This window comes from Pteropus medius, unplaced genomic scaffold, assembly GCF_902729225.1.
Source record: "Pteropus medius unplaced genomic scaffold, Ma_sr-lr_union100, whole genome shotgun sequence".
Taxonomy (NCBI): domain Eukaryota; kingdom Metazoa; phylum Chordata; class Mammalia; order Chiroptera; family Pteropodidae; genus Pteropus; species Pteropus medius.
The window spans coordinates 3,937,085-3,953,170 of NW_024348533.1; the positions used below are offsets into that span (position 1 = coordinate 3,937,085).

The 16,086-nt window shown below is 48.4% G+C and overlaps 2 protein-coding genes and 1 long non-coding RNA gene across 3 annotated transcripts; 2 read left to right on the top strand and 1 right to left on the bottom strand.

Annotated features, from left to right (window-relative positions):
• Window positions 1-1,020: 1,020 nt before the first annotated feature.
• On the top strand, window positions 1,021-11,085 carry RMND5B (required for meiotic nuclear division 5 homolog B). The gene is given in 10 exon segments (XM_039880160.1): window positions 1,021-2,798; window positions 2,801-2,878; window positions 6,628-6,777; window positions 6,888-7,024; window positions 7,645-7,745; window positions 7,949-8,037; window positions 8,900-9,065; window positions 10,156-10,258; window positions 10,336-10,499; window positions 10,586-11,085. Coding segments are annotated over 10 exon segments (1,104 nt in total). The 5' UTR covers window positions 1,021-2,743; the 3' UTR covers window positions 10,647-11,085.
• Window positions 11,086-11,873: 788 nt separating this feature from the next.
• Window positions 11,874-15,776, bottom strand: NHP2 (NHP2 ribonucleoprotein). The gene is made up of 4 exons (XM_039880159.1): window positions 15,485-15,776; window positions 15,343-15,412; window positions 13,182-13,287; window positions 11,874-12,249 (listed from the first exon to the last, which is right to left on the bottom strand). Exons 1-4 carry the CDS (start codon window positions 15,642-15,644, stop codon window positions 12,124-12,126), a joined length of 462 nt encoding a protein of 153 aa, XP_039736093.1. The 5' UTR covers window positions 15,645-15,776; the 3' UTR covers window positions 11,874-12,123.
• On the top strand, window positions 12,960-13,530 carry LOC120616588 (uncharacterized). The gene is made up of 2 exons (XR_005656627.1): window positions 12,960-13,015; window positions 13,339-13,530. It is a non-coding gene; the product is annotated as an uncharacterized LOC120616588 (long non-coding RNA).
• Window positions 15,777-16,086: the final 310 nt, after the last annotated feature.

Below are 16,086 nucleotides of genomic sequence, written 5' to 3' on the forward strand. Positions count from 1 at the left end.
AAATGCTACCCGGGTTTCCATAGGTGCATCCCCCTACACTTTACTTCTTTGACTTATCAGTTCCCCCAGTGATGAGGCCCCAAGACTATCCCCACTCCCTGCCACAGCACTGGGATAAAAATCCTTGTAACCGTCTCCTTCCTCAGTCTTTATTTATAATTTCAAGATGCTGACCTGGGCTTCCCTTTGATAGTCCTGGTGTCAGCTGGTGTCTGACAGGGCCAGCTTATTTGACTGTGGTGAGGTCCTGACCTTTCTTGAGCTGTGTTTATTTTTGGTAAATTGTGATCCTGGTTCCCAGACACTCTTGGCAAACATTCTTTTGTGCTGCCATCTTTCCTAGTTGGTCACCTCACTGGCTCGTGGTGAATTTTCCTGCTTCTTGTCATCATTGTTGCTGTACATTTGTTTTAACCACAAACATCGGCCACTTTCTTTTCCTGGTGAAATGGTGGCCTGGTAGGCTGGTCCAGAGAGTGCGGGGATGCAACACGCTTCAAAGAAGGCTCTGGAGCCAGACTGTCCGCTTCACTTCCCAGGTCCTCTACTTCCCAGCTGCGTGACATTGGGTGACTTATTTAATCTCTCTGTGTCTCATTTTCTCACCTGTAACGTTGCTCTAATAATTGTACCTATCTTATAGTGTTTTTGTAACAATTAATTAGTTAATGCATGTAAAGTCATTAGAACAGTGCTGACACATAATAACCCCCTATGAAATGTTAACGATTAATTACAATAATAATAATTGTTTTCATATTATTGCAGACAGGAGTCCCTGTTATATTTTGCCCATAATGGCTCATATCCAGAGATAGGGTACAGGCATACCTCATTTTATTGCACTTTACTTTATTGTGCTTCTAGATGTTGCATTTTCGTTGACATTGAGGCAAAACTTTCCATCAGCAAAAAGATCACAACTTACTGAAGGCTCAGATTTTGGTTAGCATTTTTAGCAATAAAAGATTTTTAATTAAGGTGTGTATATTGTTTTTTTAAAAAAAACATAATGCTATTGCACACTCAACAGACTACTATATAGTGTAAATATAACTTTTATATGCACTGGGAAATGAAAAAAAATTGTGTGACTCGCTTTATTGCGATATTCGCTTTATTGCAGTGGTCTGGAACAAAATCCACAATGTCTCCGAGGTCTGCCTATATTTGTTGAGCATGTCTTCTGGACATCACGATTACAAACTAGAGTGATAGCATCAACCATAAGGAGAGATGGCACAAACACATTGCAAGGCTCTGGGTGCCGTTTTCCTGTCACTTGTCCCCTGGCTGGGCCGAGATTATGAGACCAGGACTGATGGTATTGGCGGGAATGGGCTGAGAGTCTGGTGGACCTGGAGAATCCCGATGGTCTCCATGGGCACAGGGTTCTTGCAATGTTACTCTGTACCCTTCTTTGAGAACAGACAACTGGCTGGGTTTGAGTGTTTGACAGCCCCCTTATTTCTAGTCCAATGGCTGGAAGGATAGGGAGGGAACTCTATCACCAACAAATGGAGTGGGAGGGACTTAGGAAGGGGCCTTATGGGTAGGAAAGACGGATTAGAAAAGTCAGCTTTCTTTCAGTGGTATAGCGGAAGGAGGCCCTTATTACAAGGAGAGGTGTTCTGGCCTGTGGGGGAGGAAGGCTTCAAACAGATCAGTACTCAGTGATCAAAACTGACATAGGAGGGCTGACTGGGGTCCTCATCGAGTGAGGGCCACATGACTTGTGGATGAAGCTTTCCTGGGAAAGTTTGAATAGAAACATGGGCCATCTGAGTGACACAGATAGCAGGCGGGTGCGAGAACTCCTGACCTCCCAAACCTGCCTGAGGACAGTGTAGATATGAAGTGACAATTTTGTTTCACCAGACATCACACATTGTTTCATAGGACAGAGCTGTTCGGGGAGATGACAGAATTCTGGGATGGTAGTGGTGGTTGTCACACGGCAATTGCAGGTATACTCAGTGACACTTAAAAATGGTTAAAAGGGTAAATTTTATGTACATTTGACCACCATTAAAAAATCATACTTTAAAAAAAAAACAAATAGGAGGGGTCAGGTGGGAGCGGGTGAGGGACAGCTGCTGAAGTAGGTGACCTCAGAGCTGCCTCAAGAAGGATGAGGAGGTGAGGGGTGATGGAGGGCATCCTGGGGAGAGGGAGCAGCATGAACCAGGGCCTAGAGCTGTGAGTGAGTAAGGGTTCTGGCTGTCTCAACACAAGTCGCCCGTCTGTGGGTGAGCAGTGGTGGAGACTGAGGCTGGGGCGGTGGGCAAGGCCCATAGGGACGACATGATCGACAGTTGTTCCTTAGGTTGTGTTTCCAAATACCAGCCTTTCTGTGTTTCCAAATACCAGCTGCCATGGCTTCTGTCATGGAAAACCATGTCCTCTAACTGAAGAGCAGGTGACCCCAATGAATATATGAAAATATGTAAAATATGAAACTAGGCAGTGTAGGTATGGGTTTCTGGTTAGTATTGTCTGCTCAGGGCTCTGTGGGGCCTACTCTCTCTTCTGAGTAAAATGAGATGAACTGTAGAATGAAAAGATATGAAAACAGTAATTTTCTCACCATGATTCAAAAAACCTGTCCTCCCCTTGGCACCCTGAGTGGCGATGATGGAGCTGTGGACAGATATGTTGAGCTGGGAATTTCCACTGTGTCCCCACTGGCCCAGGTGGGGCCTGACACAGTGGACCCTCCTCCCGCCCCCAGGCAGAGGCCTCCATGGAGCAGTGTGCCAGTGTAGAGAGACAGGTGGACAAGGTCCTACAGAAGTTCCTGACTATGGAGAGCACTGCGAACAGAGCCTTGAGGAGCTGGGCCAAGTGGGCCAGCTGCAGGCCGAGTTGGCCAGGGTAGGTGGGTGTCCCCTTGAGAGTCCCACTCCTGCCCCTCTGTGGGCCTGCCTAGGATACCCCGAGGCTACTTGGTGACAGGGTCATTTTTTCCTGCTCTGTCATTCCTTATGTATTTATTACTTGGCATTCAACTAACTATAAGAAAGTTTTCCCCTCTCCCTTATTTATTCATTTATTATCGATTCACACTCATAGATTCTTATTTTATTCAATGGGTAATCCATTACTGTTGTTATATAGTTAAATGCTCAAATTATTTTAGATTTGACCAGAGGTAATCCCTGGTTCTTATGTCTTTTTTTTTTTAAATTGAGCTATGATTCACATTAAAAAACACCATTTTAATGTGTACAGTTCAATATTCTTTAGTGTATTTACAGAGTTGTATAATCATTACCACGATTTAATTTCAGAACATTTTTATCACCACAAAACGAAAGTCACTCCATTTCTTCTCTCCTCTAGCCCCTGGCAACCACGAATCTACTTTCTGTGGCTTTACCTACTCAGGACATTTTTTTTCCCCTAAATAAAAACATAATTCTTTATTATTATATCTTTGTAATTATATTTTTAAATCACAGAACTCTAGGATGAATATCAGTAGACATACACACACCTGGACACTTCATATAAATAGATTATATAATATGTGCCATTTTTATCCTTTTACTTAGTATAATGTTTTCAAAGTCCATCCCTATTGTAGCATGAATCGGTACTTCCTTCTTCTTTCTGGGCTGGATCATATGGTAACTCTCTGTTTAACTCTTTGAGGAACTGGCAAACTGTTTTCCAAAAGTAGCCGCAACATTTTACATGCTCACCAGCAATGTAGGAGGATTGCAGCTTCTCCACATTCTAGCAGGTAGCTTATTGTGGTTTTGCTTTGCATTTCTCTAATGGCTAATAATACTGAGCATCTTTTCATGTACTTGTGGGCTACTTATATATCTTTGTTGGAGAAATGTCTATTTAAATCTTTTACCCATTTTTTAAATTAGGTTATTTGTCTTTTTATTGTTGAGTTTGATACTAGACCCTTACCAGATATAGATTTGCTAATATATTCTATCATATCGGTTGTCTTTTCACTTTCTTGATAGTGTCATTTGGAGCACAAAAGTTTTTCATATTGATGAAGTCCAATTTCTTTTTTCTTTGGTTGCTTATGCTTTTGTTGTCATAGCTAAGAAACCATCGCCTAATCCATGACCATGAAGATTTACACCTCTTTTTGTCTAAGCATTTTGTAATTTGGGTTCTTAAACACCTGGTCTTTGATCCATTTTGAGTTAATTTTCGTATATGATATAAGGTCCAGCTTCATTCTTTTGTATGTGGATAATGAATTGTCTCAGTACTGTTCTTTCTCTGCCTACGTCCTTTTGACATGGCCTATATTTTTATTTATTCTTTGTTATTGTTTTTAGCGCTTCTTTATTTTCTGGCACAATAAGATATTCCCTGGAATCAGTAATTTCTGCAAATAGCCATGGTTCTTTCAGTAGGAAATAGTATTTCGAAACCATGATCTGGCTTGTAATTAGAGTGTCATTGTTTTTAGGTTCTTTAGATCTCTCCCTCCCTCTTTCTTTTTCTTACATGGGTCTTACTCTCTCTCTCTCTCCTCCCTCCCCTCCCTCCCTCCTTCCCTCCCTCCATTTCTTCTTGTCGGTCAGTCCATCTATCTTTACCTATATATTGCACACCATGCGTTTACGTTCATGCCTCCAATTCTAATCCAATGTCATAGGGTTCTTCCTAGACTCCTCCACCCATAGTGCTGTCTCTCTTTTCCTACATTGAGAAGCCTGACTCCCAGCATCATCAGTACATTTCTCATCTACTCAATTTCTACAATACATAGAAAGTATTTTCAGAATTGTTACACCTAGTGACCCTGAGAAAAACAAATCTACAAAGTAGTTTCCTTTTTATTTTTTTAAGAATGCATGCACATGGAAAAGACTTCAAAGTCAAAAATGCTTACAGTGAAAAGTGAGTCTCCCTTTCATCCCCGATTCCCCGTTCCTGTTCCTAGTTTCTCAGATGCCTTCCAGGCAGCATCTGTGTGCACACATAGATGTCACGTGTAAGTGTCTATTTTCTCTCCTTTTTGTACATACAGGGGAGCATAAAGCACATACTTTCCTGCACCTTGCTTTTTTCCCTACACAGCCTGTCTTGGAGCGTGTTCTTTATCACTACATAGAATTCTACCTCATTCTTGTACCATTTTATAGTTATGCAATGCTGTAATAAAATGCCCAGCGTTCCTTGCTTTGGTGATATCTGTTAATTGTGTGGAAAAAATGGCTTTCTCTTGCTGGTTGGAAACATCTCCACTGTCTATGCTCTTGGTAAACAAGTAGTTATGGCTGCAGTGTGTTTAGACGGAGATTTGTTGGGGCTGGTGGTTGTTAGTAGGGTTCTTCGTTGGTGGAGATCGGGGGATTCTAAGTTAAAAGACTTTCATTTCCTGAGAGTGTTGCTCTGTCCTAAAAGGAGATATGGCCACGGAATATGCAGTGTGGCTCCCCCAGATGGGGGGTGGGGGGTGGGGTGGGAGTGGAGAAGAGAATGAAAATGAGTGGCAGGCTGGGATTGGCTGGGGTGGGGCATGCCAGTGCTTAGAGTGGAGTGAGGTTTTGCCCCATTGCCCTAGAATAGGTGGGTGGCCCAGCCACCAACTCCTGTTTGTATTTGTCAGGACTTATTCACTTACAAGTGGCAGAAACCCAGCTCAGACTAGCTTAAACAAACACACGAACAAAGTGGGGGGGTGGAGCTGCCTGGGTTTCTGGACTCAGGTAACGGAAATGTCCGGGCCAGCTGGATCCAGGTGCCCGTGTGACCCCTCAATCTACTGTGGCTTCATTCTCTGGGTGCTGCTCCCCTCAGATGGCCACAGCAGCTCCAGTCCATACTTCGTTTAACAATGTGGCAGAATGAGGCTGTCTTCCAGGGCTTTGTGGAGCTGAGACGTTCCCTGGCCCTCTTGAGTCACATTCTGTTCCTTGAGCTGAGGTGATGCCACCTAGAAAAGGGATGGAGACGCTGGGCCTGAAGAAATGTTCGATGCCCTATGTGCCTTCCTCTCCTCCAAGCCCCACGTGCTCTTGGTGGTTAGTCTGGCTCCAGCCCAGCCACGGGGGTGGAAACCACTACGAGCTTGGGGTCCGGAGCCTGAAGTCCCTGAGCTTCCCTGGCTACCCCAGCCCTCCTGGTGTCCTCTGGGCTGATGAGAGTCATTCACATGGGGACAATGCTTTGTGGTTCAAAACCTTACACACGGCATCTCACTCAAGGCAACAAGGAGCCATCCAATGTGGTGATGAGGAGCACGGACTTGAGATCTGTCACTGCCAGATGTGTCACCTGGCAAGTTACTCCCTCATCTTCCTCAGGTGCAGGATATGATTCTAACAGTGGTGAGGATTAAGTGGGCTGTAATAAAGCACTTACCCACAGCAAGTGCCTGGTCACCTTCATTTTACAGCAGCCTACAAGGCCTGTGCTATCACCCCCCCTTTTATAGATGAGGAAATGAAGACTTCAAGAGATGAACTGCTGTCCTCTTGATCAGTTCAGAGTCACAGTTAAAAATTGACAGGACCTAGAACAGAAGCTGGGTCTTTCACTCCCGAGTCCAGGGCTGCTTCCCGTTCCCCAGGCGGCATTCAGGATAGAGGAAGCAGGACAATGTCTGCTCCCGGGTTCTGACTCACTGCTAGTGTTTCTCTGCAGCCCTCCAGAGGACCCCTCTCTCAGCCACCCTCTCCCTGGTGATGTCCCAGTGCTGCCAGAAGATCAAAGACATGGTACAGAAACTGGCTTCAGACCACAGGGACATTCACAGCAGTGTCTCCCAAGTGGGCAAAGCCATTGACAGGGTGGGCGTGTGGGTGCCCCAGGCAGGGGTGGTGATGCCTGGAGCTGGCATTCATGAGGTTCATCAGGAGAGCAAGTGTGGCGAATGTGAGTCACCGGGCCCTCATCCTCAGCAGAACTTTGTGAGATTTGCCGTGTCATCTCTGACGCAGTGTGGGACTCGCAAGCGAAGCAGCAGCAGATTCTGCAGGTGGCCATTGTGGAGCACTTATACCAGCAGGGCGTGCTCGGTGTGGCCGACGAGCTGTGCCAAGTAACGGCCCGGCGGGGGAGATCCTGGGACCTGCCGGTTCTGCTTTCTACTTGGTAGTTTTCTTTATGGTAGATGCCTGTTATTCTTGACATAAATTTATTTTAGAAAGGAGCAGTAACCCCCACCAAAAGTAGAAGGTAGCTCTACAAATATACGTGGTTAAAAGTGAAGTCACTCATTTCTTGCTAATTGATTGCCAGCCAAGGTTCCGAGTCGAGGGCCTGATACTTCTTTTTTTAAAAGGGAGATTTATAAAATGACAGAGTAGCATGGTTAGGTGTTAAAGACACACTGGCAGTGAAAGTAAAGATTCTTTCTCTTAAAGTAACTGAGAGGATTGAAAAGGAATAATTTCTCACTATGCTTCTCAATGCGGGCCCTGAGACTGTCTCCAGTACCCCGGGAGAGTTGTGGTCTGCCTTGTGGGAGGCCAGCATGTGGCACTCAGCCTCCTGGAATGGAGATGGGAATAAGAGGGGCCAGGTGGCTGGCAGGGACCATGGTTTCTCATGCAGACCCTGGCTCTCTCAAGCCTGTCTGGTTGATGAGGATTTGTTACTCTGGAGCAGAGGATTTTGGAAATACAGTCCTCCAGTGGTGGGATCACGCTCTCTCCACAGGAATCAACACTGAATGAGGGCCTGGATTTCAAGCAGCTTTTCTTGGAGTTGAATCGAATCCTGGAAGCTCTGCATGAACAAGACCTAGGGCTGGCATTGGAGTAAGTTGGCCCTGGGGTGGGCCAGCAGGGGACAAGTCTTCTCTCATCCATTGTACCTGATGTGCCTCCAGCCCTGTGTCCCGGCCTCACACAGGTTTCTGGAGCCCACTACTCAGTCCCAGCTGCCCCAGGGCCCCTCTTGTCACCCCACCTGCTCCACAGTCAGCTGGCCCCTTTCTTCCCAAGTGGGCTGTCTCCCATAGGCAGTGCCTGCTCGAGCTCAACAGCCCCCTGGAGTTCCAGCTGCCAAGCACTCAGCACTTCCAGCCCTTTGCTTGGCTGCACCAGCATGGTAAGTGGCCAGGGCTCCTAGTTGGATGCTGCTGGGCCCTGGCAGACATCGGCATGTTTCTGGGGTAGTGCTCCTGGGCCTGAGACGTCTGTACCCTCCTTCCTGTCTCTAGGTGAACCCCAAACTCAAGGCTCTTCCTCCTCTGCCACACTCTTCTAATTTTATCTCAGACCACTCCTTGTCTCCGACACCAGCTGCGTGGCACACCCACGTGCAGAGCGCACTGCTTGTGTGTGCCTACGACACACGCGCCTGCATGCTGCTCTGCCTCGGCATTGACTCTCTTGCCTAGAACCCCGCTCGTCCCTTTCAGACTCACTCAGCACCCTCTGTAGCGTCCTTCCTGAACCCTCTTCCTTAACACTCGGATCTGCAAACTTTAGCCTTCGTCTCACCATTAGTAACGACTCTACTGCCACTAATGTTTTCCTTTAGCTTCTCTCATATTTATTACTTGTTTTATTGAGAAATATACATCAAATTTTAATTAAATTTTAGCTAGATATCTCCTGGAAGTTTTTTAAAAAGGGAGATTAGCTAGTGTTGGAGAATAGACGTGAGCGCCAACCCGATGCAGTCAGAGGGATGGGAAGAGAACTGGGACCCTGCCTCCCGGACGCACATGGTGGTGCCTGTCCTTGTCTCACATACGCAACTCCACTGGAGTTTAGGGGAAATCAGTTTTACCTGAGGGTATTTCAGGCCCTGCTTGGCCATGCAGGCACCGGGGAACCTCGGGGCTCAGCCTGCTCCCCATCCTGCTTCCACAGCCCTGCCACCCCCGGGGCTGGACCCTGAACCCCAGGGAGAGGCTGCCTCCTGGGCTCCTGTGCATCCTGAGCTGCATCTGGTTGCCTTGTAGAGATCCAGGTGATGATGGGCAGTCTGGTGTACTTGTGGCTGGGCCTGAAGAAGTCGCCCTACTGCCACCTCCTGGACAACAGCCACTGGGCCAAGATCTGTGAGACCTTTACCTTTGATGCTTGTTCCCTGCTGGAGTTTTCCATGGAGTGGCCCCTCAGCATCAGGTACAGCCAGCGTGTGAGGCAGCATGAAGGGGAGGCTTTCAAGGGAAACAATTTGTTGAGGCCCTGCTATGTGCCAGGGATGGTGCTCAGTGCCTTCACAGCCTAAACTGGCTCTCTCAGTCATTCTTTTAGGTAGGCATTACCTGTTTTCACAGGCAGATAAACAGTTTAGGAAGAGCTGTGGCCCAGGGTCACCATGAGGTTAGTGGCAGCGTCAAGGTTCCTATTTTGTGAGGTCTCTTGAATGAGATCCCCGTCTTGCCTGCACTTCATTATGGCTGGACTAGCACTAGACCCTCTGGGACTCGGGGAGACTTGCGTGGCTGAGTTACACTATCATGAGCTTTCACTCGGAAAGTCCCTACAGTAACACCCTTCTCATGACTTCAGTGACCTAGGAGCTAGTGGGACTATTATCCTCTCCTCATAGACGAAGAAACAAGAAGTTCGAGGTGTCAGTGAACTTGCCTAGGGGATAAAGGGCATGTGGACCTGCCCCCAGAGCCGCACACTGCACCACCGTGGATCATGTCACAGTGCATTTTACTCAGACCGATTGTGGAGTCTCATGCTCTACCCAGTGTGGTGGACTCGTTATGGGACAGTGTTTCCCAGCAAGACACCATCTGCACCTCAGACAGGACTGCCCTGTGCAGTTACTTACTGTATTTAACACCCGAGGCTCCAACCAGTCACAAACCATCGTGAGATCTGAATATGCCCCCCATTTCTAAGTCGATATGCCCTAGTTGATAACCATTTATAGAGGTGCATTATGACAGCGGGGATAGACAGGCTGATCAAACTGATCACTGTCTCTATCACACCAAGGACTTCTCAATGGTTTGGATGAGCAGTTACATGCCTCCTTGATCTTTGTCTTTCTCATACATTGTTTTAGGGTGCATTAGAATGATTCTCTAGAATTGGACACATATAACTATGTGTCCTAATTTTCTAGGACCGATTTGGCAGTGTGCCACTTTAGAACCCTGTCCTGCGTCCCGTGCCGATGACAGTGTGCTGGTCCTTTGGTCTGTCCGCTGGGGTCCTGGTCTGGCCACCCCAGCCCCTGCTCTTTGTCCCGCAGCTTCACCTCTGGCTGTGTGGCACTGCCAGTGCTGATGAATGTCAAAAACGTGATTGAGCAGAGGCAGTGCACAGGGGTTTGGAGTCACCAGGATGAGTTACTGGTGAGCCCTGGCAAAGGGAGGCGGGCAGAAGGCGCCAGGGAGGACAGCCAAAGCCCGAAGTGAGACTCACCTGTCAGCTGGCCTCCCCAAATATTGAACTAGGCATGAAGTGCTGGTACCACTTGGTGTTCGCTTACCCCATCCTCTGCCAGCACACCTTGGATTTCAACCCTCCCATCAGGCTCATCTGTGGCCATGTTATCTCCTGAGATGCACTCAACAGGCTCATTAATGGAGGAAAGTAAGTTCCCCATGCTCTGCTCCTTCTTGGCTTGGCTCTTCTGCTGGCCAGCGCTTGAGACATTCTTGGTTCTCATCCCTTTGCAGGCTCAAGTGTTCCTGTCCCATGGAGCAGAACATAGCAGATGGGAAATGCATCATATTTTGATTCCTGCCTTGGAAGGAACTTTATTTAAAAGGGTTTTCACCCGTGAGCCTGGCTCTATCTCACAGGAGTGGTTGTCTTCAGTGGATGGTGGTTCTTTCCTGAGCAATTGTCTGAGTGCGGCCACAGGCAGGGGCCAAAGAGGAAGATGAACAACCTGGACCGGGCAGCTAGCTCCTTGGCTGGAAGAGCAGAGAGACGATGGTCTCTGTCCTCCTGCTTATATCTGCCACTGACTTGGTAGCAGCCGACAGAGGAGCAGGGGACTTGGGCAGCTGCAGCAGTCCTCCATCCCTGAGCCAGGTCTGACTGCCAGGCCAACACCGTGTCCGTTCCTTCTGTATAGCCACACAACTGTGTATCTATCGTCTACTGTAAATAATCTGGATTAGAAATGAATGCGTTTTATGTTGAGCAAATATATTCACAGGCTTTCTTCTTCCTTCGTCTGCCTTTAGCTTCACTGACAAAGAATTACTACATGTCCACTGTACACAGGTACTGGGCATGGTCTGGCTGCAGCTACTCGTGGGAGTATGGCAGCCACAGTGCCCAGCGAGGAAGAATTCACTACCTACGTATTAGAAATCAGAATGAGGAACTTGGGGAAATGAAATGACTTGCATGACAGGGCTCCAAGCTTGGAAAGGAGAGTGCTTGGGGCTTAAACCAGATATGACTTTCAAGTCCAGGCTCTTTCCAGTTTATTCCACGGCAATTAAGCCTGGCTGCTGCGTGTGCTGAATCCATGCTGGGCCTTTGAGAGCAGACAGGTACATTCAGTCGGAAATGTTTGAAGGAACTGGGGTACCAGGGCCATCATGCCAAGCAGGAGATAGCCTGGGGTTTTGTATTTAGCTTCCTATTCCTATTTAAAATGTCCTGTGTGGGTGGGCAAATTGCTTCCATAAGCTTCCCAGTGGCACTTAAGGCTCAGGGAGGAAGGCGAGAAATGGGGTGTCCCCACAGGGGCTGTAGGCTTCCACACAGTGGGTCTGGAATCAGCTCCCACCTACTCTGGAAGTCGGAGGTGAGAACTTGGGAGTAGGCAGCAGAGTCTGTTCTCAGCAAGAGTCTAGCACCAGCCCTGGTGCCAGGCGTGAGCACTGAACACCCCTGAAGTCTTTTGGCTTCTCTGGTGAGAAAGGCTGCTCGGCTCTTTCCTGCCCACCAGCTCCTTGGCCCCACCAGCAGCTGCTGCTTGAAAAAAACACCCACAGACTTATCACATTTAGTCTTAGCATTTACTTCCCCTACAACTCATCCCCGGAAATGAATGCCAGGAAACTTAAGAGGAAACAGCACTGATGGAGAAGATGCTGGCTTTGCCTTCACGAAATAGCTGTTGGAGCTGCTTGGGAAAAATACCTGCTCAGGGACTGGGGAGATACTGTGAGTAGACAGCAGGGGGTGTGGCTGGTTGGGCCACTGCCAACCCAGCAGCTTCCAGAGCTGAGGTCCAGGTTGTTGCCCAAGCCTCTCACATGGGTAGGGGTAGGGCTCGCACCTCCTCCAAGCATTCTTCATAGGCCTCCTGGTATTCCTCGTGGGGCTTGACCATTATCACGCAGGTAGGGCGCTTGGAACCAGCGGCTGCACCCAAGTCCTACAGAGGAGAAAGAAGGGCCGTTTGGAAAAAAGGCCACACAACTTGTAAGCCAGGGAGTCACAAACCAATGACCCACTGGCCCAATCTGGCTCACAGACATGTGCTTTTCTAGTCATCATTATATTTAACCATTTTTCTGTTTAGAAAAAAAAAGTGCAGCTCATGTAGGAATGCTTCGTTTTCTAATTTGACATTTTCAGCGATCGAACTACTAAAAACAATATGATAAACAGAATGATGTCAGTTGTTTCCTGAGACTATCAATATACTACAGCAATGCGAAAATAATAATAAAACAAGATATTTCATGGCAAACTTTGGGAGTAAGGTTAGGACTGTAATCCATGAGTTATCTCAGAGCAAACGGGAAAGGGGTTAAAAACATTTCGAATTGGTTGCCATCATTTAAACTCAGCAGCAAACTTTCAAGTGGTCCAGCAACACTGGGCCTACATTCCCACATGGCAACTGCGAAAGGGCTCCAGTCCAGAGGGGCTGTCCCCTTGGAGGGAGGTGGGGTCTATGCTCTCCAGGTCCCTGCCATCCCCCATTGCCTGTGCCCTTGACCTGGCTCCTGCTATGTAAGGAGGTCAGATACAGGTCCCTAAAACACCCCCTGAGCACTGCACCTACCCAATAGGACTGACTCGGGCAGAGTATCTCAGTTGATGAAGCACATCCCCATATACTTTTCTGTTTTATTTCCACAGGCCACAGAAGAGGAGATTCCCATTGTACAAAAAGGAAATATAAGTGCAGAGAGGTAACTTATCTGTAGTCCCCCAACTAGGAAGCAGCAAGGCCAAGAATCCGTCCAGGCCCATCTTAACTCGGAAGTGGGTGCTCTTTCCCACTATGGCCTGTCACCACAGCCCCATCCCAGCCCCACCTCCTGTGGTGACCCAGGTTGGGGCTCGAGTGCTCCTTACCGTCTTAGAGGGAATATAGACGTAGGGCAAGTTCCGGTCCTCGCACATAACTGGGAGATGGCAGTACACCTCAACGGGCAGTGTGTCTCCTGCCAAAACCATAATCCTGAACCAAGAGAAACATAGTCATTACTAACTTGCTCATTTTTTCTTTTAGTCGAAAGTACCATTTCCAGACTGGGCCTTAGGGTACAGACATGGATAAGACGGCCTCTGCCCTCAAGGAGCCCAGTTATTAATGTGGGTCTTCCTCTCTCTGAAAGTGTGTGCAAATTTATGTTTGGTGACTGCATTCTTCTGGGGAGGTGATCTCTAGTTCTTGGCGACAAATAAATGCCACCAAGTGTGATGAGTGGTGTCACACTGAGACAGATGAGTCATGGATGAGTCAAGAAAGGAATCAGGAGGCCATACTTGAACAGAAAGCTGAATGATGAATGTCTGCCAGGCAGCCCATGGAGGGGCAGGAGGTGGGGAAAACATTTAAGGAGAATCAGAATGGCACCAGATACACAGAGGCTGGCTGATGGCAGCCTGGGGTGGCTTTGGAATCCAGGATGGAGACAAGAAGCCTAGAGAGATAGGCAGCGGCTATACCCAAGGGCCTTTAGTGCCAGGTTAAGAAGCATGGGCTCAGTCCCAAAAGTGACAGAGAATCAATGAAGGCTTGCCAGAGTATCCTCAGCTAGGGCTTAGCTGGCAACATGTCAGAGCTCTGGAGCAAGGGCCTCAGGTGCCTTGAAGACACAGAAGAATCTGTATTCCAAGGGCAAGGTGAAAACACCAAACACCAGGAGAGAGCTCTTGGTTCAAAACACTGGGTCCACACTCTCCCAGTTTGCCTTTTTGCTTTGAGGGCTGGGCTCTCCTCTGCAGGCTCTGCCTCTTTAGTAGCCTTTAAATGCTGGTGCTCCTCACAGCCTGCTCCTTGGCTGCCCTCTCAGTACCTTCTGGCTGACCCCAACCATGGCCATGGCATCAAGTGCCATCTATGTGCTGACAACTCCCACTACTCCCAAATCTATTCCCTTCAGCCCGGCCCCCTCTCTTCTAGGCTTGCGGCCCATATAACCACCTGCCTATTTGACAGTTCTGCTGGGGAGAAAGGGTCACAATTCTAAAAGGCACCTCAAAAACTTGCCTGGAACCAAACTCGTGATCATCCCACAGAAATCCAGCCCCCTCCACTGTTCACCTCTGTCCGTTTGGCTGGAATCCGTACTTACTACACCACGTCTGAAAGTCTTCTCAGACGCCTTCACTTTAATTCTCTCCATTTCCGCCACTGCCTCTTCTAGACTACGGCAGCCTCCTAACTCAATTTCTCCAACTACTCTTGTGCCTCTGATCCCTTCCAAAGTTGCCAGAAAAATCTTAAGGTGTAAACATAATTACGTCACTCCCTGGCTTTAACCCTCAATGTCCTCCCAAAGCTCTCAGTTCAAAAAATTACTATGGCTTACAAAGCCCCATGAGAAGGTAGCATTTCTGCCCACCACTAACTTTTCCTGCCCTGAAACCTACTTCCTTCTGGCAGGACCGCTTTCCCCCAAACTAATCCCTGTATCTTCAGATCTCAGCTATACCCAACTAGGTCAGACTCTCCATTGAGCATCAAGTCCCCTCAGCAATATTTATCTCTTGAGCACCTACAAGGTCCCAGACACTTCTGGGGATAAAGCAGGGAGAGGCTTTACCCTATTCTCCAAGAGCTTACTGTCTGGCCTGAGTAGGAGATACAGGGAATAAAAATGCAAAGGAGTTTCAGGTTCTGATAAATGCCAGAAAAGAAAGAGGTATGGTAATGAAGTCATTCTTACTGCACTCTATACTTTTCCTTCATAGTTATCTGTCACAACCTTTGTGTGTGGCATTATTTGATTAAAGTCATTGTCTGCCCATAGCACAGTGCCTGAAGAGTGGACACTCAAGTTGGCTTATTCGATTCGCTTCCCCTGGGATTCACTTTCCCCATGGTGTCCCTTTGAACTGACGTAAGTGGGATGATGTAGCAGTTGGCTGTATTAAAAGGAATTTACTGACTGCTTGATTGTCTTCTAATAGAGTTAGTACTTTTACCGATTTTTACCGAGTACCTACTAAATAGGGATACCTTCATTACCGTTTAGAAATGCAAAATCCAGCGGGAGGGAGTTCTTACCCTTTCTCGCCTTTGTTGACAAACTTCTGAACCTCCTTTACCCCGCGCCGAATCTGCTTCTGCTTCACCGCTGCAACGACAGAAGGGTCAGTCGGGGGTTCTCGGCCCGCCACCCGCGCCCCTTCTGGCCACCGCGCCTCACCTTTCTTGATGCATTTGTAGAGCTTCCGCGTGAGACGGCGAGAAGCTAGGGGCTGCGCGATGGGGTTCAGATTCACCAGCAGCTCGTGGTAAGTGCGCTCGCCAGAGCTCGCCTCCGCCTGAGCCTCCTGCCCCTCCGGATCTCCCTTTACTTTGGTCATCACAGCAGCCGCGGGAAACGATTACCCAGTAGGTGACCCACGCGGCCCGTACTTCAGGAGTCACTTCCGGGTCATCCTCGCGGAGGAAAGCCGCCGAATACCACAGCCAATTAGGAAACGAGATCTCGAACTCAGACCAATTGTTAACGATCAGCTCCTTAAATACAAAACCTAGGGGGCGGAGTCTTGGCCGCAGGGGCGTGGCCACTCTCTCCACTAAGAGGCGGGGCTCCGGCTGCCCTCGCTGGCCCCGCGGGAACCTAAGGCGAGGGGCGGAGCCCGGAGGGAGGCGGGGCCTGGCGGGAGGCCAGGGAAGCTGGGAAGTGACAGGGGTACCGCCGGGCCTGGTGGGAGTTCGGCGTCATGAGTACGCACTAGGAGCGGGAGGAGGCGGTACCTGTGGGGTGTGATCAAGTCTAAGGAGGGGGCGGTTTCTTGCCAA